The 23,749-nt window shown below is 35.2% G+C and overlaps 1 protein-coding gene across 2 annotated transcripts in view; it reads right to left on the bottom strand.

Annotated features, from left to right (window-relative positions):
- Positions 1-1,339: 1,339 nt before the first annotated feature.
- Positions 1,340-23,749, bottom strand: part of CLYBL (citramalyl-CoA lyase) — a gene marked incomplete at its 5' end in the record, with an annotated part of 190,141 nt that continues 167,731 nt past the window's right edge. For both annotated transcript variants that reach the window (XM_083361722.1, XM_083361723.1), the window contains 3 exons: positions 1,340-1,683; positions 14,084-14,208; positions 22,178-22,345. In XM_083361722.1, coding sequence (XP_083217848.1) covers positions 1,588-1,683; positions 14,084-14,208; positions 22,178-22,345 — 389 coding nt within the window. In that variant the 3' untranslated portion in view covers positions 1,340-1,587. The remainder of the gene's footprint in view (positions 1,684-14,083; positions 14,209-22,177; positions 22,346-23,749) is intronic.

Below are 23,749 nucleotides of genomic sequence, written 5' to 3'. Positions count from 1 at the left end.
AGATAAATCTCTTTCTATGTTCAGCTCTGTTAGAAATATCTCTAGTTGAGCTGGAATGATCTTTTTTGAAGTGAATGGAAATGGGTCACCAGTGCATGAGGACAATTTGAGGCTGAAAAATCAGGTATATATTTGGTCTATGGACCTATAATTCTGCCACAAATCCTTCTAAGTACATACACAAACTGCAATTTTGGATTAATCTTTCTGAGGAATTACACCCAGTTTTCTTCTCAAATTAATTTAAAACCAGACTTTACTAATATGCTCATAAAAGGCCTGGTAACTATGCCCTTCCTTTAAGGTCACATTCAAAACAGATTTCTGCAGGGCTGAAAATGCTGTAATAAGGCTATCTGCAGAGATTCAAGTAGCTCTATCATTGAGTGTTAAGGGGGGGGAAACTCTGAAATTTACAATCTCTAATTCCTCTGCTCTCAACCTTTGTGATGATACTAAAAGCAGTGCAGAGCATGTTGAAGAAAAACTACCGTAGTCTGATTCAACAGTGAGATGCTTTTTAAAAAGAACTTTTGATAAATCCCTTCTCCATAGGCATTTAGGATTACAGGGATTTACCAAACTCCACATGTTTATAAATCATGTAACCAATTCCACTTGAAAAAAAAGAGGTGTTCATTTAGGTGGGAAGAGGTCCACATGACAGTTGTCTCTGCACAGTGAAATAGGAAAACTTCTACTTATTTAATTTTCTAAAACATCTGAAAAAAGATACAGAAGATAGTTTGAACTCCTAGCTGATGCATACAAATGTTTAATTACAAACTTCTTGAGAAGTTAACTAATCCATATTAAATGGTTTCGAGCTTGCACTTTCTATTGCAGGCAGCAAAATCCATTGGACCACAATTGTTAATTTAGATTAATTATTCTAAAAGCAATGCGTCTTCAGACTGAAAGAAGCTAAGTTGGAAATCTAGTCAGAGAGGAGATTCTACCTTTAAAAGTCACACAAAACAGTGCCAGAAAATGTTTTTTAGGAGAAAATATGCCTTTGGAATGTATGCTTTCAGTATAACCCTTAAAGCAAAATGAACAGAAGTTGAGGAAGGAATGTCTATGGATTCCTTCATACTCTATGTGTCAAGTCGCTAAAACTACCGAAAACCTGTCTTAAGACTTCTTGTGTAGAAAAGAGAATTTTAAGCAAACAGCAGTTTTTTTTCTTCATTGCATAAAACAATATGCTTGCCAAGGGCCCCTTTGCTACATACCCATGAAAGATAAAGAACTTTTTCCTCCCTTGGCAACTCTGCTCTTCACAAAAAGAATTCTGAGTCAAATATTAATTGAAGTCTATTTGTCCACATCACTCATTGATTTTAATTGGTCACTTTTCCAAAGGAAACAGTTTTGCTTTCAGGTGTGTCACAACTCATTTGTCATAGGAAACAGGCTCCAATCTTAGCATTCTCATTCAGTACAAAAAATAGGCCAAAGTTGTTTGACATGCATTCTGAATTCAGTTGAAATATGAAGCATTGCACTATTCTTTCTCTCAGTATTATGTAATTTTTCTTGAAGCAGCTCTTGGAATCACTCTTTGAGAAAAGTTTATTTAGCAGCTTATTTTTTCTTGATGGCAGTAGCAAGTGTAACAATATTTTGGGCCTGTTTCAGTAATGGCCTGTCTATCATGCTGCCATGGAATGTGAAGGCACCCTGCAAAGAAAAAAAAAACATTCTCAAAAGAGGTCTCGGGAAAATAACATTTTAGGCTTTAGTAGTCATAATACTTGTTTATTAGCCAAGAATCATTACATTCCACATGAATCAGAGACATATTCTACTGGTGTTAGAAAAAGTCCAGGGGTACAATGATAAAAGAAAAAAAAAGAAAAAGAAATGCAAAACACAGATGTAAGAAAAAAGAGCCAGAAGCTAAAATGCATTAACTGGGGAAGGAAAAGAGTTTTGATTTGTTTTGCCTGCTTCTTAACCCATATCAGAGAGAGAGAGTCCTCAGTTAGTAGCAGCATTTGGCTGACCTTGGTTACTCTTACAGAAACTAAGCAGGATCAGGTTGGGTTTGTGCTTGAATGGGAACTCAGAAAATTCCAGGACTGTGAAGTAGAATGTGAGCTTGGGGGGAAAAAAAGCCTGAAGACAATCTCTAACTACTTATACAGTACGTTGCTGCCGAAAAAGCAACATGCCTATTTCCTTGTAGTTATCAGGAGTCAAGCTCAAACCAGAGAAATTTTAACTTTTTTTTCTAAGACAAAATATTCTTCCTTTCTGCTCCCAGGAAAGACAGGAAGAAGTCACACGAGCTGCATAAATCAGGGCTTTTCAACCTTTTCACCCATTGTACCACTTTTAAGATATGGCAACATCCGAGTACCACCAGTCGCATAGCAAGGTGTCAAAAACCTGATGACCCCCCAAAAAAAGAAAGAAAAAAGTGATGAAGTACAGGTAGTCCTCGACTTACAACAGTTCACTTAGTGACTGTTTGAAGTTACAATGGCACTGAAAAAAGTAACCCAGAAGCCACAGCCGAGCAAGACACCTGCCTGCCCGCCCGGCTGCGTTCTTTTTCTTTTGTCCGAGGTTTTCATTGTTGTGAGCATTGTTGAGGATTGGCAGCGGGGGTGGGGTGGGGTGTGTTTGGTTTTTATTCCCCCCCCTCTGCTGGATGGTTGCAGCAGGTTTTGGTCACTTCACATGACCCTGGGACACTGTGACCATCATAAATATGAATCAGTTGCCAAGCATCTGAATGTAAATCACAAGACCCTGGAGATGCTGCAACATTCCAGGTGATCGGCGCTTCTTCTGGGCTGGAGACTGGTGCTGATCCTGGCGCTTCTGCTGAGCCCTGACAGCCCCGAAGAAGCGCTGATCCTGGCGCTTCCGTTGAGCCCTGACAATCTTGCAGCTCTAGCTATCTCTCACTCAGGCTTGTGCAGTGCTGCCACCATTTCAGCTCATTCCCCTCCCCTGCTACCACTTTTCTAGGATGGTTGCATACCACCTGCCAGGTGCCAATGTACCACAGGTGGTATCCGTACCACTGGTTGAAAAGCCCTGGCATAAATGACAGTAGTGATTTAATATTGAGGAGAGTGGAGCCAACAATTCATTTTGCACTTTTAGCAGTCATGCCAGGTTCCAGTTTTTTGGCACTATAATACTGGTATCCATAAGGAATGTTTTCTTTTTGCTGATTAGGAACCCACAGTAATCACAGTCTTGAGTAAGGAGTATTACTATAAAACCTATTAAAAGCCCCAATATTGATATCAGAGAAGTAAAAGAGAGGTTTATGTTGTGTTCTGTGAGCTGGGCAATGGGAGAGAAGATGGAACTGACTCTCTCTGGTTTCAAATTGATAGAAGAAGGTCCACCTAGAGAAGAGGATGAGTGCTGGATTCTAGCTATTGTGAGTATTAGAACAGAATCTAATCCAAAAGGTCCACATATGCACTTCTAACTTTCTGTTACTGGGGGGGGGGGAAAAGATAATAGTGATAGATAAACTAGAGAAATAGGTCATATTTGTAACCTGCATTGGAGAACCTCTGATGCAGTTTAGAAAGCTGTAGGTAAGATTATACAAAGGTTTTTAAAGTGTAAAAAATAAAAAGAGACCAATTTTCATTGCAGCAGCAAAATTTAGGATTGTTTGAAAAAAACAATAGACTACTGCAATGCTCTCTACATGGGGCTGCCCTTGAGGACCATTCGGAGGCTTCAGCTGGTGCAGAATGCGGCCGCGTGAGTTGTGATGGGGGGTCTCCCGATACTCCCATGTAAAACCTCTTCTCCGCGAGCTGCATTGGCTCCCAGTTGTCCTCTGGGTGAGATTCAAGGTGCTGGTGATGACCTATAAAGCCCTAAATGGCATGGGTCCGGATTATTTACAGGAGCACCTGCTGCCGGCATCAACTTCCCATTGCCCCGTGCGCTCCCACAGAGAGGGTCTCCTCAGGGTGCCGTCAGCCAGGGAGTGCCGGCTGGCGGCCTCCAGGGGAAGAGCATTCTCTGTGGGCGCGCCTGCCCTCTGGAATCAGCTGCCTGTGGAGCTCTGGATGGCTCTCGACCTTCGCTCTTTTCACTGTGACCTGAAAACCTGGTTATTCAAGCTTGCCGGCCTGGACTGAGGGATTGGGGTTTTAAATTTCATAATTTAATTTATTTTGTTTGGGGCTTAATTTAATTTAATCTATTTTTAACTTTTGTATGTTATATTTTAATTGCCCTGTACACCGCCCTGAGTCCCTCGGGAGAAGGGCGGTATATAAATCAAATAAATAAATAAATAAATAAATAAATAAATAAATAGTAAAAGAGTCTTACAAACGTACTGTTTGGAGGAGAAATATAATCAATGTTTGAATAGAGAGAAGTGGTTCATATTATATTGAAGAAAGCTAATGCAATAACAAAAATATCCTGATATTATTAGGACTAGTAACACAAAGAAAACATACAAAGTGCTTAAATTTTCACTATAAACAGTATTGTTCATAATTAGGTTAGTTTTGCTGAAGAGTCTCATTCCAGTAGCAGAGATGGGAAGAGATGTTACAACCATTTGGTTGCCCTAGGACAAACAAAATTAGATGATAGTAGGAACAAAATGCCAAAAGGAAATTGTAGTCTTGGAATTGTACTACTAAAATAATCTGTTGGAAAGCTAAAGGAGGAAAATGATGTATAAAATATCTATGAAATTACAAATGAGGATAAATATACCTTAGCTGATGAGTTTAGATATGTTTGCTGAGATGACCTGAAAATTCTAAAGAACAATATGTTGTTCCAATTATTAATCTGTAGTATCACACTGACAAATAGGTCAATATTTCTATAACTGATGTAAAAATATGTTATTAATGAATTTTGTTTCTAAAACTACTTGTATTAATTGTCTATTTATCTCAAGTGGCAGCTCCTTGCTGACCTTCATTAGGCTTGAAAGCTAAGTAGTGTTAATCTTGGTTAATATTTGGATGGAAAACATCCAGAAATGCTAGGACTGGTGGCTAGCATGGAAAGCTCAACAAAAATATCAGAGCAGTTCTACATTGTCTCTATGCAGGAAAACTACACTGAAGCATCCCCAAAGTTCCTAAGATCTCATGGACAAATGTGTAAGAGGAAGTTTTTTTATACATATTTACTAAGAAATAATCCCATTGACTCTAAATGAATCTGTGCAGGATTGTAGCTTAGATGTAACTTTTGTCAGTGATCTGAAGATAAATCAATTAGTTTTGTTACTATTGAATCTATACCCTATCCACAGGAGCAGAGGTCCCCAACATTCAGAATTCTGAAAAAATGTCTTGAGGATTGTTCCACAATAGCTGCCATGAAAGGATGTGAACAGTTATAATATAGACATTTCCTAGAGAGAAAAAACAGGTGAAGTTCTCCTTCTGGCATGCCTTTCCAGGAATGCTTTCTGCCTTCTCAGCTTATCAATCTTTTCTTATGGCAAAGGGGACATTTCCAGGTAAAATACTGGACTGCAACTACCGTTTTGATTTGTAAAAAATATCTGTGGATTATGTGTGAGACTGGTACTTTGCTTGCCTTTATTTACCATTTAATTGTTTTTCTTAAAGAGAATCTAAATATATTTTTTTTAAAAAAATCAGGTAGAAATTCATTATGACATGAGAGGAATGCTGGAACCATTTTATGGAGTCAGGAACATTACTTTTTCCTTGTAATTCTGGTTAACTCCCTGAGCAGGGATTATTTGGACTAAAAGACCTCTAAAGTCACTTCCAACTGTGTTATTCTGTTAAAGCTTAAGTGTATGAAGATGAAGATATAACCAAAACGTTAGTTCAGTTTTGTTCCAACTGGTGCTCATCTGATCCCCTGGTCTGTAAGGAATGACAGAAATTGCAGTATAGCACTACTGACAATAATAGATTGGGGAAGCTGCTAATAGTGTCTCTCACAGAACTGTAGACATAAATCATTAAACTTTAAAGTTAACAGAAAAACAGAATAACAGAGTTGGAAGGAATCTTGGAGGTTTTGTAGTCCAACCCCCTGCTCAGGTGGGAAATCCTATACCATTTCAGACAAATGGTTGTTCAATCTCTTCTTAAAAACCTCCAGTGTTGGAGCACCCACAATTTCTGGAGGCAAGTCGTTCTACTGATTAATTGTTCTGTCAGGAAATTTCTCCTTAGTGTGGTCTTAACCAAGGCATTATAAAGTGATATTAACACTTTATGTGATTTTAATTCTATCCCTCTATTAATGCAGTTGATTATATTTTATTATGTTATATATTATATAATTTATAATTATATAACAAATATTTATATGACACATTTATATATATATATATATATATATATATATATATATATATATATATATATACACACACACACTATATAATATATAGTTATATATTATATGACATAATTATTAACTTATATGATATATATATACTATCAATATATAACATTTTATATATTATATGACATAATTATTAACATATGATATATATATATATACACACACACACATACATACATACATACATACAGTATATGTGTGTGTGTGTGTGTGTGTGTATGTGTGTGTGTATGTGTGTGTGTGTATAAAAAAATGATGTTTATTATACGTATTTGAAAACAATTCTTGCCAAATATAACTCCTCCACCCTTTTAAAAAAATTAATCCTAGCTAGGTCAGAAGAAAGAAGTCATGCTTTCTTCTCCTGTGTGAACATCAACATAACTGTGTGCAAGCCAAAATAAGAATAGATAGTATCAGAATACAGAACAAGAGTTGGAAATGACCTTGAAGGTCTTCTAGTCTAACCCACTTCTCAAGCAGTAGACTCTATACCATTTCAGAAAAATGGCTGTCCAATCTCTTCCTAAAAATCTCCAGGGATGGAGCACCCACAACCTCTGGAGGCAAGCCGTTCCACTGATTAATTGTTCTAACTGACAGGAAATTTATCCTTATTTTTAGGTTGGATCTCTGCTTGATTAGTTTCCATCCATTGCTTCTTAAAGGTAAATATAAAAGCTTTCCATATAATGAGAAAGACTTACCGTATTTTCCGGCGTATAAGACGACTGGGCGTATAAGACGACCCCCCAACTTTTGAGATGATTTTCAAGATTTTTCGTCTTATACGCCGGAAAATCAGCGAGCCCGGGAAGGCATGCCCTCCCCTCTCACTGTGGAGGAAGCAGGGCAGGCTGGGATCTGGCGGGAGCCGGCAGGGCAGTCCTGCGCACGCATGCGCACGCAGGACTGCTCTGCCGGCTCCCGCTCAACGCTCTTCCCTCTTGAGGCAGCATCGCTCCCCGGCTCCTAAGGAGTCCTCGGGGATGCTGCCTCAAGAGCCATGGCAGGCGCCTCACGCTCTTCCCTCTTGAAGCAGCATCGGCGGAGCCGTCCGGCGTCGGGCGGGAGCCGGCAAGGCAGTCCTTCCCTCTTGAGGCAGCATCCCCGAGGACTCCTTAGGAGCCGGGGAGCGATGCTGCCTCAAGAGGGACGAGCTAGCTCCCGCCTGATATTTCCTACCAGTATTTTATCTTTACCTGTTAATATATCTTATCTTAGTATTGTCTGCTCCAAAGAAGGAAAAGTATTCTGGGAAATTTAATAGCAGCATTGTGAAAACATATGTGAAAGAATGACAAATATTTTGATGCTGATATTGCTAGGCCTCAACATATTTTACTTCAAAATACATTAAAATTACTTCTGAGTAAACAAATGTAAGATTTTTTTCAGTCATAGAGGTGCCCATAGCCTTGATCAAGCTGCAGGATAAGGAGGTTCATGGAGATATTGTTGCTAAAAAAAAGTAAGCAAGCTAGGAAGGATGTGAAGGAAGTCAAATTAAATTGGCAGTAAGTCAAATGTCTCTCTTACTTCATGTCTCTTACCTATAGACTGAATGGGGTAAAATGAATAATTTTCAGTCAAGCTTTAGTGGTAACTGGTTTAATTTTAGCAAAATCCCTGCTAAATACAGTGAAACAAAATGTGGGACTGCTGCCATTTCAATAAGTTGAAATGGTATTTGGGCTGTACGGCTTTCCTTTGAATTCTCTTGGTATGCTCCGAGAAGACCATATGGCCAGAACATTATTAGCTCTTTTGCTCTGCCCTGCTTTGGAGAAGAAAGAAGACAGCTGACCCCCCTTTATACCTGGAGCTCCGGGGGTGGGGGAAAATGCCAGGTAAGATTTGGAAGGTATGGCTTTGTGGCCTTCTTGCTACAAGGCCTTTTTGCAGCCTATTACACTCTGTGGCTGAGTGTGATGCTGGGAGTTGGATCTGAAACACAGAATTTTTCAACATTTTGCCCATCTTTTCAAACCTGAAAATTTGATTGTGGCAGGATAGATCAAACAACATCAGATATAAAAATATGATTGTTTGTTTTCATACACTTTATCTTTGTACAAGCTGGGAAGGATGTCTCAGATATGCCTAAGTACTCAAGTACTTGGTGATTCAGTTGTAGATCAGATGCTATGTATGAATGTGGCCTTAGTTTCTAAGCCGGAGAAAAAGATTCAAAGCCAAACATCTCTCCCTAGGAAATTTCCTGCCAATGAATAAACAAGACTTGCAGAATTTGCTGCCTTTGAGCTACATGCAGTAGTCATTTCTGTTATGTCTAGTGGTGGGAGTGATGGCAACTGTAGTCCATCATTTCTGGAGACAACACAAGTTTGGATATTGATAGGTCATCTGTGATGAGAGGGAACCATTAGCTTGAGTCAGTATGAGGCAGCTTCATGTTACTCTTTGTGACCAGAGGCTGAATGAACAACTAGGCTAAGTACTCTACAGAAATACTCCCTGAGCTAATTAAAGTTTCAGTTCCCTAGTATTTTGTTAGTGTGAAAAATATTCCCTTCTTGATCAGTACTTATCAGAGTGTAGTGTCCTCCATAGAGAGGAACTTCCATAGGTGGAAGCATCTAGTCAACCTTCGCTGATCTCAGCTTCTCAGTGGCTCTGATCTGGTTAGAACGTGGAATTTCAAAACTGTAAAGAAGTGTTTTTTTAAAATATTTTTTTGAAAGCAAAGCACTGCACAGCAAACTGCATGAAATCCTTGAAGGGATAAAGAAATGGTATTTAAAAAATTGATAATTTGATAATCTGCATACCACTTTTAATCAAAGTATGTATTTCCCAAACATGGCCCAAGGCCTAATTGTAGTGAAAATTGTTTGCATTGGAGTAATTAGTTCAGGCAGTTACAGCTTACAGACTGAATTTCATCCACATCTTGATTACCTCAATCCTAATGTCCCATCCTGCCATTATTTCCTTCACACTCGAGCTCCTGAAGCCTCGTATTTTCCCTTTCTAGTGAAAAATATTGGCTCATTGAGGTTTATCATACCCCCAGGACATTCTTGTACACACAAAACTCTAATTTCATTTGAGGGAATGTTTTGAAATATTCCATTAGACAAGAACTATTTGTTTTCCTTTGATTGTATTTCCTCTTAATTTTTCAGATCCCCATTAGACTATTTTAAATTTGTGATGATTCAGAAAACAATGTTGAAATATAGTTGCATATAACATATGTTCAAAATGTCTGTTTCCTCCCAGCAAAGCAAAATATACATATGCACATACCCCTTTACGTTTTTCCTTTCTCTGGGTTTCAAATAAACACCAGCTCAGCTGTAGAAACAAGAATGCATTTCCTATTTCAGACTGCACTGCAATCCTCTAGGGATACGCATGTGAAAATTTATGTTTTAATTATGCAATTAAATGAAATTATTTCATTTTTAATAGTTCCAATTTGCTGTTGAAGTAAACAGTTGGGCAACCTCTGACCCTTTGAAAATGTAGTAGCAAAATTTATATAGGACCTGCTAAGATTATATTGCATATTGGGTGACTAATCCTGTAGCGCTATGGTGTAGATTATTTGTTAATATATATTCAGGCCTTAAGATAAGAATCCTTGGTGGAGATGGGACTGAAATCCATGTTTTTCAAATACAAATTTGATCAATATTTTATACACAAAGATCTTTACACTTAAAAGTCTTACTTTAACCAAGAAAAAATTACTAATAATTATTTTACTAATTTGAAGAATTTATTTGGGGTCAATTGCAATTCTTTCCCAAAACACTAAAGAATTGTTTAATATTCAGAATTCTACTTGGACAATTCTACTAGCTATTGTCCAGGTATTTTTAGATAAATCTTACAATATGAAAACTGGTAATCTTAAATTTTCAGAAGGCTGTATTCAGAGCATATTTGTAATGTGCCCACTATTACGTCAAATATTAATAATAATAATAATAATAATAATAATAATTTGAGTGTTCAGTTGACAGTTTCATGTTTTATGAATAAAAGTTTTATATAACAACAACAACAGCAACATCCCTTCAACTTTAGAAATCAGGACCTTCCTATTATTAACAGCAAGATGAAAATGAAAAATCCAAAGCAGGTTTAAATTGTAAAGGGAATGTTAGAAAAGATGTGATACCAGTAGCAGGTTGACAATGTTCTATCATTTAACATGTCTCTATAAATAAAATAATAGCATATTATTCAAGAGCACACTCAAACAGCTATCAGAACAAATGATGCAGTTAAATATGTACAATGATGATAGACTGAAATTTTTCATTTTGGCATTTAGCTGTTTTATGCCTGTAATGGTTCTTATACACTCAGTGGCACTTTGTATAACATGAAAGCTCTTACCTCTACTGTCTTCCTCTTAGCTAATTAACAGGGTATTTCTGTTTTCTGCTTAAATTACTAACACATTATTCAAAATTACGGTAAATGCATTAAAATTTATTTCAAAACTGATGCTGAAAATATTATTTTAAAAGGCTATAAAATAATGATGAAAATTTACATACACTAATAATGTGATACTTTGGGGCAAATTAATCATGTTATACTTTTATTTTACTGTGAATTGTTTTGAGAATGTTTTAGAAAAGGATAAAAATTGTACAGATTTCAGTTTTTTAAATTGCAGTAGGTAGAGTTATTGTATTATTTAAATCTCAAGAAACATACAGTGCAATGAATGCATGCTCCTTTAGAATATGTTTTGAAAGAATTCTCCTTACATATTTATTTCTTATGAATGTAAATTTAGCAAAAACATATAACTGAAGAATATCAGTTAAATATTGATTTGTTCAGCTTTTTATAGGAAGTTGTATGAAGGGAAGATATATGTATACTATTTAAGGTTTAAATAAAATATGCTTTATTACTCTTTTTGAATGTTTTTAATAGTAAAAGTTTTTAGTGGATGTCTAAAATTTCAAAATGATCATAATGTTAGAATCAGAATATCTTAGTTAAAATATCCTATCATATTTCAGATTCCCTCAAAGTAAATATTTATGACAAATCATGTTTGCTTTATGTAAATATAAATAATTGTTCAGTGATAGCATCAAACTTAGTTTTCTAAGAATTTCCAATTAACAATGAGCTGTAATTTCAGAAGTTGAAGATTAGCAGTTTATTGGAGAGCAGAGTAGTCATTCTAATCCTTTTTCCAGGCTTTCAGTTCTGATTAAGGCACACACACATATGTAAACATGTTCACATTTTTCTCCTCATGCAAGGCTTAACAGTATCAAACTACAGTTCTGTTCCTGCTTCACTGAAATTTAAAGCTTTGTCTTAGTAAAAGAAAGAGGAAGAAACAAAGTGGAGAAGCTGGCATTTTAATATTAGTGTCTGCTTACAAAGAAAACAAGAGTAAAATATTAATATAATTGAGGACAATGCACACAATTTTCAGTTTAAGATAGTTATCTATGTTAAAATGGAACATTTAAAAATTAGATTCCTTATCATGAAAATTGTGATAAAAAAATTCTCTTTGGGGAAATTAAGTAGTCATATCTTAATTAATTTTTCAAAAATCAGATTTTTAATTCTCGTACTTTCCGATTTTGATTAAAGATTCCCAGGAAACATTCTGTTTCAACCCACTGAATGACACTAGGCTATTAGAGAAGACAGTGCTAACTTTCTCACTTGCTTTGATGAGGTTCCCATTTAATGCTAGAATGAATATCTAGTGCCATATTTATAAATAGCACGTTAATAGCAGGTCACACAGAAGGTTCAATTTCCATGACTACATTTTATAGGCAATTGCAAAGCAGGTAAGAGAGACAAGATGCTCTGTAAAAGAGTCTTTAACTATCTCTCCTTAACTGTAGATCATTTATCTCAATTTATTTCAAAATCATCCTAAGTAAGTTCCAGTATTAATACACCAATAGTCTGAAGGGACCTGTAGCTAAAACATCTTTGGAATTACTTGATAATGTTTTATTTATGAAAATTCTAGTTATCCAGCTGCAATGATACTGTGGTCATTTAAGCCATAGCTCAGGAAGAGTTTGGTACTGAAAAGGTCCACATTTCGACAATAAAGGTAAAGGTAAAGGTTCCCCCGCACATGCGTGCTAGTCGTTTCCGACTCTAGGGGCCAGTGCTCATCTCCGTTTCAAAGCCGAAGAGCCAGCGCTTGTCCGAGGACGTCTCCGTGGTCATGTGGCCGGCATGACTAGATGCTAAAGGCGCACGGAACGCTGTTACCTTCCCACCGGAGTGGTCCCTATTTTTCTACTTGCATTTTTACGGGCTTTCGAACTGCTAGGTTGGCAGAAGCTGGGACGAGTAACAGGCGCTCACTCTGCTACGCGGCATTCGGGATTCGACCTGCCAAACTGCTGACCTTCTGATCGACAAGCTCAGCGTCCTAACCCACTGAGCCACCGCGTCCCTCATTTCGACAATACAAAGAATATAAAATGTCAATAGCTTATGAGATCTAAGTATTTCTTTAAAATATAGAATAGAAGACATAACAATGCAATTCCTATTCTGCATACTGTATATTTTCATAGCTCAGTTTAATGTTAATGGGTTTTTTATAAGAGATAGCCAGAAATCCATATGCACTTGTGGGGTTTTCTGTGTAGCTATGTATGTGCATACTTGGCTTTACTAAGAATATTGTATTCTGGCAATGAAATATTGGATAAATTGCACCAAAAAGATCACACTTTTTCTTCTGCACTTCTGGACAACTTTGCTGGCTTGATAAGCATGTCAGATTTGGCTTTTTCTAAAAGAAGCACATTTAATTCCAACTCCTCCCCACCCCAGTGGTAAACTGCATTCTAGCAAATAACCTGTAAGATAATTAGCTGAAAACGCTGTAGCTAGCATAAAATTTTCCTTCAGGCGACCCCTAATTTAAGTGTTACTGGCACAAAGTGAAGACAGATTGTGCTTTATCACCACAATGTTTACATAGCAGAAACCCACAGAGCAGGCAACACGAGATTCAATGATGCACTAAATTAGGAACAATCATATATGAGTGCTACTATGCTGTCTTTAATATTAAAAGAACCTTCAGACATAAAATAGGTTTTCATGTATTCTGATTTCACTTTGCAATAAAAGTGCCTCCACCTTGTCAGGAACTCTGTAGTTTGTGCATAGAAAAATAACTAGTACCTGCTATTTGGGCAGAGCAGGCAAAAAAAAAATCCCCCTAAAACAAGTGTGTATAATTAAATAATGCTCTTGAAATTAGCTGGGTATTTTGTAAGGTGCCCTATAAATTTTACCGAAAGGCTGCAAAGAATCCCTCACTGTGAAGAAAGAAGCACTAATTTGCAATTATCACTTTAACAAATATCTTAGTAAGATAAAACTTAGTATAACCTTAGTGGAATGAACTAACTGGAGGATAAATATCTAATCTACATTTATTTAAAAGATTAGAAATGCAATGATTTCAGGAAGATTGTTTTCATTTTTAGCCAAGATGGCATAAATTTTGACACAACACTGTCTCCCAACATCAGTGTCCTGGATAAAAATTCTATTATTCAATGTGTGTGTATGTATATGTGTGTGTGTGTGTGTGTGTGTGTATGTGTGTGTGTTTGTGTGTGTGTGTTACTGTATCTTTAAACAGGTTCATCTAAATTCCCCAATGAGCACTTGACGCTGATTTTCATTTGAATCCAGATTCTAAGTCTTGAAGAAAATGTTTTACCTTTCCTACATGCTGATGTTCTTCAAAAGCTGTAATCAGTTCCTGTGCCCACTTTATTTTTTCAAGGCTTGGGGAGAATTGTTCCTGGACAATGGCAACTTGATTAGGGTGGATCACCTGCTTACCTATAAACAAGATTAATAACCATAGTGTCAGCATTAACAAGCAGATGCTCCAGCAAAATGTTGTAATTGCTAGTTCTGCATGCATATGCGTCTTTAACAGTTTCCCATTACTACTACTATTACCACTAGAACTATCATCATCATCATCATCATCATTATCATCATCATCATCTTAAAATTAGCTCCAGTTTGAAATTTAACCTGTTCGGCAAATTCTTATTCAAACCAGAATTTAAATTAATTCTGAAATTAACTTCTGTACCCAAACATAAAGCACATAATTTTAAAGAAGTACATTGAAAATATTCCTTATGTTATGTAGTTAATATCAATACAGACTTATGGTTATTTATTTTATTTATAGCTTATTCCATCTCGAATACTTTCACAAATGTTAGACAAATGTTCTCTTAATGAAATGATAACATCGCTTATGTTTTTTTCTAACATGATCACCATTTTGCTCTTGCTTGGCCAGCTGAGGGAAATACATAAAATTTAACTAAAAGGCCTCAATGAATTAATATTTTATATTTTTTCTTTACAATTTTGTGATTACAAAGTAGTGTGCGAGTTTCATTTTTTTAAAAATATCTTCAGTATACAGTACTTGGAAATACTGAAAAATGACTGAAATATTTTTCTTGAACAAGAAAAACAATTAAAAATAATTAAATTATACCAAGTACTTTTAAGAAGTAATATTTTTTCTTTATAAGGGATTATACTTAGGAGAAATTATTTGTCAGGAAAAAATATAAAATTCTTTCAGCATTTTGACTTTCAATAGTATAGTGGATAATTTTATCCATAGTATATAATCATAATTTTATATGTAGAGTGTAATTATTACTTATTTTATTTTAAAAATTCTAAGGGCAAAGAAAACTTTGTTTTTAATGATCTGCTTTTACTTTAAAAAGATTTAGGGTCAATTTTGTCCACTTCTTTAAAAATTTGTTAATATAGAAATCTGTTTTATGCTTCTTAGATACCCTTTAGAAATCCCAGCTTGCTTTATTTTATCAGATTTTAATTATATTATCACTTATAATTGAGGTATTTGTAATGTGAGATTCAGCTGCTCCATAACTTTCATGTAGATTTATTTTCAGCTGTTCAAATGCTAATTTGTAAAACATTATTCCTCTAAAAACATTAGTATTCTGCTCAAATGTTGATTATTCCAAATTAAGATATTTGAACGTATGTCACAAGAATGAATAACATACTTATGTACTGGAATTGCACACTGTTAAATTATAATTTCAGAATAATTTTGCACAAATATTTCATGATGAATGCCCCGATAATATATATTTCAAAAGAAGCATTGTATTTCAAAACAGGGATCCCTAAATTACTGTTAAATTATCTTTCAATTTTTGACATTTTTTGTTTTGAGAAAAATGTGAATGGAATTTAAAAATATCATGGCAAAAGGCCTTCCATTTATTAAGATCAGCAAAAATATAAAAAACTGCAATTGCATGTTATTGTTCCTTGTATATACAAAAACCTTGTGGACTTAAGTGTCCAACAGAATTCGTTGGAGACAGTCATGACTAACATATAGACTTCATTGATCTTAAATGGCTTCCTGTTAATATGGCTAATTCTGAATTCAACCCAGGGTCCTAATATAAATCCCTGGCCTATAATGATTAACAGTTATCAAGCATGGCCTTAAAAAAACTACTGCATTTCAGAGTGTTGATTAAATGTAATGGAAGTTATATGTATTGGGGTCTTATATCTATTTCATTACTAGGGCAATATAGGACAAAGAGTAGCATGGGATTTACACTTAATGCATACTATTATACAGTAAAAGATTTAAGGTAAAAGAAGGAATTTGAAAACCATTGGTAGGAACTAACAATGATATTTTTAAAAAACATATTTTTGGTGTCAAATAAATTTGGCAGGGGCATGCAGAATTACAAAACATAGATACTATGAGTCAGTGATCTTGTATGTTTGTATACCTTGTATATTTGTATGAAATTCAAATTTTCATTTATTACTAATGAATGTGAAAAGAAAACTGGAAGCCATATTTCTTTCACCATAGTAATTCTAAAAAGTTCATTATGAATATTTTTCACAAGAACATTTTAACTAGAATTCCAGAAATGCAACTTCCAGTTGAGGACCTATGGCAAGTTAGATGTCCCTATGAGTGGCTCCATGAGCAGGGACATCACCACAGTGAAATCAGCGACCAGGAACCAGGTTCTGGCTGGAACAAATCTTTCAAAAAGAAGAAGAGTTTGGAGGATTGTCCATTTATCCCCTAGCAGAGCTACTCCTCACAAGGAGACCAAAGGAATTGAGTTTCTTGTGGCAAATTGCAAGTTGAGCAGCTTAGGAGTCAAGAGATTATAAACATACCTTAATTGCTAAACAGCCTTTATAGCAGGGGGTCTTCGAACTTGACCCTTTTATGACTTGTGGACTTCAACTTTCAGAATTCCTCAGCCAGGCACGCCTGGTTGCGGAATTCTGGGAGTTGAAGTCCACAAGTCATAAAAAGGTCAAGTTTGAAGACCCCTGCTTTATAGACTTATAACTGGCAAAAACCTCTCTTCTTTAAATAACTTTGGATTTTATTAATTTACAATCTAAGAGAGATATTCCAAACAACAAAGACTCTCAAGACTCTTGGTGACGTCTTCTTTTTGGAATTAACAAGATTGTGATTCAGGAAGGTTTTAAATGGATAAAGGGGTCTATAATACATTTTATATTCTGATGAAAGTGGTTTTTAAAAACAGTAAAATTAGACAGGCTGGACCTTCATGGGAATACAGATTATTATTAAGGACAGTAGATGACTGGTGTCTGGAACTACCCACTATGAAGGAATGACTACTGAAATTGACAAATCTTGCTGAGAGGGATAAAGTAGCATCTTTCATTAGAGGAAAGACAATATCCACATTTATTGGTGACTGGAAATCCCTATCAACTTTTAACTTTTTATATTCCTTTTTTATTTTTCACTTTTTCTGTTTTAACTTCATTTGTTGTAGTTCTTATTAGTTCTTAAAACTTTTAATAAAAATTATATTTAAAAACTATTAGAAATTATGGGTTCTGAAATTATATTAAATTTCAACTAACTTTTTTAAAAAATGTGTGTATATGCATACTTTTTACTACATTTGAAAAATGTGTCCATAACAATTAAAGGGAAAAAGCCTTGAGGGATGTTTCAAGCATTAGTTCAATGATACAGATTTTGTTTTAGTTTCTTCCAATAAAGCAGTCATGTCAAACTTGCAACGGCATGTGACATCATGCAACGTATCGGGACTGTTTTGCCATTGCCGGCAATAGGGTGGGTATAGCTTCCACCTGATCCGTCCGGCCCGTGGGCTGGCAGTTTGACACCCCTGCAATAAAGGAACAAGGGTTTGATCACACAGCTGAAATTGTCATCTTGATACTCCCTCTCCCGTACATGCTTACATATGGATCCTTCCTATCAAAGTCATTCTTAGCTGACATTACTGATAGCCATGGTAAAAACTATCACACTATCTCCAACTGTAGTTTTAAACAGAAGAAATCCTGTCAAATAGATGCTAATATGCAAATGTGTTGCTTTCTGCTTTTTTTATGTTGTTAGTGTAAAGTTAAAGAGGAAGCTGGAAGAAACAAGGTTTTAAACTGTATGTTAGATGAGAAAGTTAGATGATAGCAAACCATCCCACCTCTGCTGCAATATTTTCAAGAAATTATTCTGGTGGGACAAGAAGTTGAATCATATCCTCATGTATTTACTTCTGCATTCAAAAATATCTTGAAATGGCTTAGCCCAATCCTACACAGAACCAGATAGGATTGCAGAATTTAACCTTTATTTGAGGATAAAATAGTAAACTGATACTTGGAGGTACATGCTAACAAATACATTTCTTGAGTAAGTTATTTGATTTGATTGCAACAGATGGCTGGTTGGTTAATCATTTCAAGGTTCTGAACTGATAGTGGTAAAGTTGAGGTTCAGTGGCCATTTTGAGAATGTATTATAAAGGACTTTTAATAGCATCTGGACCTGCCTGCCATTGGTATTAATTCCCCAGTTAGTTATGTGTTATCAAATTCAAAATTTATGGTAATTATGTGGACAAATGCTTGATATCTTGACCTGCCTTTAGTCTCAACTTGTAGCTCTTCCAGGGACAGATCTGTAATTTCTTTGATTCATCCATCTTTTTATTATCTGTTGTCTTCTCAAACTTGCCAGGCATAGTTGATTTTTTTAGTCCCTTATCTATCAGCTTGAATCACATGTCCAAAGTATGTGAATTTTTGCTTGCTGTTTCTACTTCAAGAGAACCGTCAGTCTTTATTTGATGTGGAGTTTTTCTTGCATTCCATGGTACCCTCAGAAAATATCTCTAGACTGATAATTTGAAAGCATCTTGTTTCATTCTTTCTTAATGTGCAACCTTTCATACCCAGAGGCCGCTGGGAAGACCAGTGCTTTAACTGTCTTGTTCTTTGCTGTGGTAGAAATATCCTTGTTCTTCATGATCTTTTCTTCAACACAATTAGATATCTTTTTCACTTCATTGCTGTTAGGTTCAAGTGAACTTATAATTAGGTAGGCTGGTTCACACTAACAGCATTTGCAATATTATACCTTAAGTCTGATTTTTCACTTTCTCTTTTTTATTTATTGTGAAAGTTTTTTCTAAGTCTTGCTTGTTTTTAGCTTAAACAATAGTGTCATCTGCATATCTCTAATAGTTAGTGTTTGGGACCCTGATATAAATAACATCATTTCCAAGTCTGCAATCCATATTGGAGTCCCAAATACTAACACGCAATGACTGTAAATTATCACAATAATCATTGTAAATTAAACAGAACTGGGATAATATCCTTTCCCCCCACAATCTATAACTTTGCATTATACAATGAAGTAAGCTCCACTTCCTTTTTGTATTCATTTCCTCTATTATGTGTTTTCTACACATTCACTTTCTGTTCGTGTGCCTCTGCCTTTTTTTGAAACTTAATAGTTCATTTGGCTTTATTCTCTTTCCATATTTGGTATTGGTTTTTACTAAGATCCTAGGCTAAAAGGTTTTGGTGTGAGGAATCAGTACAATAAGTCAGTAATTTGTACATTCCTTTTTATTTCTCTCTTCTTCAGTTAGGTATAACCTCCAATTATTTCCAGTCTCTAGGCTGGTCTCTTCCCATATTTGTTGACAGAGGGTCTTTTCCAGTTACTCAATGTGTCTCAAATAAGCATATTTTTTGTCATTATCATTTCATACTTTAATTTATATAAGGGTTCAGTACAACCTTTCCACCTTCATTTGTTCTAATAGACTTCTACTGTAATTAATATTCCTTAGTTCAGCTGTACATTTTCTTATGATTTCTAAGATTTTCTTAAAAGTACCTCTCGAGTTCCTCTGCTTGGTGACATTCTTGATCAAGGTATTTATTCTTCTCTTTTCTTGCTTGACATTAAAAGGTGTTGATCTTCTTGTTTTCCAGGTGTTTTTTTGGTTTTAAGGAAAGCCGTTGATCTGATCGTATGTTCTGTTCTGACCATCTATTTTTGGCCGTATGTTCTCCAGGTCAAAGCATCCTGGCAACCTTATTTCTAAGTGACTCTAATCATTCATCATCATTCAATCCATAATATATACCTGGAACTTGTTTGAATGTTTCAGCCATGTTCTTATAGATAGGCAACAATACAAAAATGGTTTGTTATTTCCTTCTTCTGGAAATTAAAGATCCTTTTGCTAGATGGGTTGCAGAATTTTCCTCCTGCCGTCACCTCCATACTTAACTTCATATTTCCCATTTGACCATGTTGGCAAAACCAACCTTCTCTTCAGCTGAATTTTAAAACTGATGAAGAAGCTCTTTCTTTTTTGAGAAAATGCTCACATGATTAAAAATGATACGGTGATAACCCAAGCCATTGTGCCCATAAAATGGTACCTGTACATTATTCATATACAGGTATCACTGAATTAGGATGAGAGTTTTGTTCTTTAAAAATTCAGTCCTGGCCATATAGCACAACTGTTTAAAGTAGCTGCCAAGCTTCTGAGTGGCCTCTCAAATAAGATAGGATCTGGGTCCAACCTTCTTTAAATAATGATTGAACTCATTAAACAGTTTGGTAAAAAGTTGTAATTTGGCTATAGGCAAATATGATAATAAGGTTTGTAGAGTTGAACTGAAATGTTTTAAACTGCATGGGGAAAATTCTTTAGCTGCTGTGTAATAATACAGCAGCAAGCGAAGCAAGCTGTAATGTTGCTGACCAAATTTAAACCTAATAATATCAATAGGAAGTACTCATCACATGTTTAAAATATATACATTTTAGTTCAGTAACAACAAACGCTAATGGTACCACAAAAATGAAATTTAAAAAAATCATTGTGATGGGCCACTCCTACGATTTTTTTTAATTCAAATTACTTATCACTGAGCCAGCTTTAATCCAGGTGAACAGGTCTTTTTCCAAACAGTTTTTCAAAGAGGAAAAATAATTTGCTAAGGGTAAGTACATCCTCATAGCTAACTGGGACCAATCTTGAAAAGTTCAGAAGTTCTGATTAATGGTGAGATGGGAGATCATCAGAGATTAGAAAGTTGGAGCACAGACTGGAAGGAAGCCATGAGAAACCACTTCTATGTTGTCGAGAACTATACAGACATAGAAGTCAAATCCAACTTGAGGGAGATTTTTATCTTTTAGCAATAAAACAATATTAGCAAAAATCGAATCAAGTGAGTGGGAAACATGCACATATTTTGCAATTAATCAAGTCATTGGTTGATTCTTTTTGTAAATTCTCATTTAGAAGAATAGAAAACAAATCCCTCTAGTTTGTGTAAGTGTGTGTGTTTGTATCTGTGTTTTTCAGAATAAGTATCCTCCAGACCACCTAGCAATTCAGGCAGTTCTTTCAGTTTAATTCCCCCAGAAGCCAGCAAGATACCATGTTTGGATTCGGATCTTTTTATTTAAAACTGGCCTCTTATTAGATTAAGAACTCCCTGGTATTAAAACTTGCATATCTTCTATCTAAAGCAAATGAAACATATCACTGCAATGTTGGTGCTGTTGTTTTTGAAAGCACATTAAAGGCTGCATGTGTGAGCTAAGTAGCTGATTTTTATCACGAACCTGCAATCTTTGTTATATGTGTGTCTCACAGGGGTGCTTGTATGATTTAGTGTACCAATCACGGGTGAAATGCCTAGGTTACAGTGGCTGGCTGTAAGAACCTTGCTTGATTGTGCAGTGTTGTCAGTACCCGTAGGTGTCATCAGGTGAACAGGCAATTACTGGGAAACAACTCAGAATATAGGACAGCAGCTCACAGAGAAGACTGACAGGAAAATAGCTATCAAAGCTGAATTAGCATATGGGGTGGGGTGGGGGTTTCTCATATACTTCATAATAAAATCCTGGCTCTCAAGATTTTTTCCCCCATTTATTCAATTGAATCTACGTATAATAGCTATTTGTATATAGGGGAAAGTTTTGGTCAAATCAGCTAAAGACTTTTAAAGCATCTGACATACAAAGTGCAGTGGGAACAATTTTTGAGCATAAATGTATGCCCGCAGACTTGCTGAATGGGAAAATGGAATGTGCCCAGACTTTTGGCCAAGATTATGTCTCGGCTGAATGGCAAGGGCAGGAGACTATGCATTGTTTATATTGTACTTTTGCTAACAAAAGAATAACACACGGGTGCAATACGTTGAAAGAATTTTAAGGGCTTAATTTTTCCACCTTGAGTCTTTCCTCTGCTGTTTGACAAGCAAAAATTCTGAAAAGTTATAGTTTTGGAATTCTTTGACCATCCACCGAGTAGGTTTAAGTTATGAAGCAGACTCTAGAGTATCGTATCTGGTCTAATATTAGGAAGAAGATTAATGTATTTGAAATATTAACTAAAAGACATACCAGTAAAACCCATTGAGGCACCCTCTTTTGATTGCTTACGTAGCCCATCATCATCGTGAAAGTCTATAAAGACAAGGTCTATGGCCTGCAAACCAAAAGCCTTTGCTGTGACAATAATTTTTTGCCGTGCATAAAGAATATCATGAGTGTCTTTACTACTTGTTGAACCTGAAATGAAAGATCACATTGTGTATAAAAAATTAATTCTCATATTTCAAATGTTTGTAACAGAGCTTTAGTTAAGAATACCTTTGCTTTCGATTTTCAAAAGAAAGATAATAAGAGATTGTTATGTGATCACAATTTTTAAGAAATCTTTGAAATACTATTATTCAACTCACAGACACTCGCTTTCTTACTGCTTTTATTTTTAATAATTTTCATTTAGTTTTGCTACCATCTATTTCTATTTGTTAAAAAGGCCCACTACAAAATAATGGATATAACAAAACATACACAAACATAAAGAAAATATCCTTAAATGATGCTGAATTCATTTAATCCATAGTAGTGCTAGTAATGCATCTAAAATTGCTTTTTTGGTATCATAAGGAAACCTTTTGGTTATACACATTACGTAAGTTTATTTATTTAATTATTTATGTATTTACTTGCACTTGTATATGTATACTTAAATATACTAATTTCTCTTATAATTTGTTCAAATTTAAAATTTTAACTTTGAAGTAATGTTTATCTTTAATACCTGAGCTATTATATTTAATACCTCAAGTGGAATACTTGAGATTTGTTTTGAAGCATTCACAAGAAACCTGCTGAAGATCTTATTATGCATCATTATATATTGAATTCCTTTCCTTTGGTAGGGCTGATTCTGAACTGCATTGTCCTCAGAGGTTGGGTTCACATGTCAGACTAGAATGTGACTGTCTAAGCTGTAGTTTAGTGTGTGTGGCAAGTACCCAATATGATAAGTTTACAACTCAGTATGGATCTAGGAAATTGAGTTAATTCCCCAAGCTTTAGTCAATTAAATATGGAATCCTGCATTGTGGGAACATAATCCACAAGTTCTTATTAGGCAATCCAGTTCACACTTAGGGACCTGCCATAAGTGAATAATAAAAAGAAGAGCTGCTGACCTTGTTTATTTTTTGAAAAATGATAAACAGTATCTGAAGTTACAGAGGCAATAAAAATAAATTATTTGCCCAGGGCATTTTTTTTAATCTGTTACCCTCCATATGGTTTTGGTCTTCAACTCTTGTATCCCCAGGCAGCAAGCACATATGTTAAGACATGTGCAATAAAATAGACATGCAAATAAAGATAGAGTGCTAAAGTATTAAGAATAGTTTGTAGTTCATGCACCAAAATATTACATCATATGCACACTATTACTTCAAGAATTTTAAAAAAATATTTAAATTTTAAATGTGCATATAAAGAGATGGTCTCATTATTAATTTCCATAAAATCTTATATTATTTTTATATGCCAGTAAACAGAATTTTCCATTTTCTTTTTTTGCAAAAATTACAGCTGTATCAGGTTGTTAATTCTTAAGACTATTTAGCCTATAAAGATAATGCAAAAGTTTATGATAGAATT

Source organism: Vipera ursinii (assembly GCF_947247035.1).
Source record: "Vipera ursinii genome assembly, chromosome: 4".
NCBI lineage: Eukaryota > Metazoa > Chordata > Lepidosauria > Squamata > Viperidae > Vipera > Vipera ursinii.
Note: the sequence above shows the minus strand (reverse complement) of the source record. Positions and strands in the feature narration are given on the sequence as shown.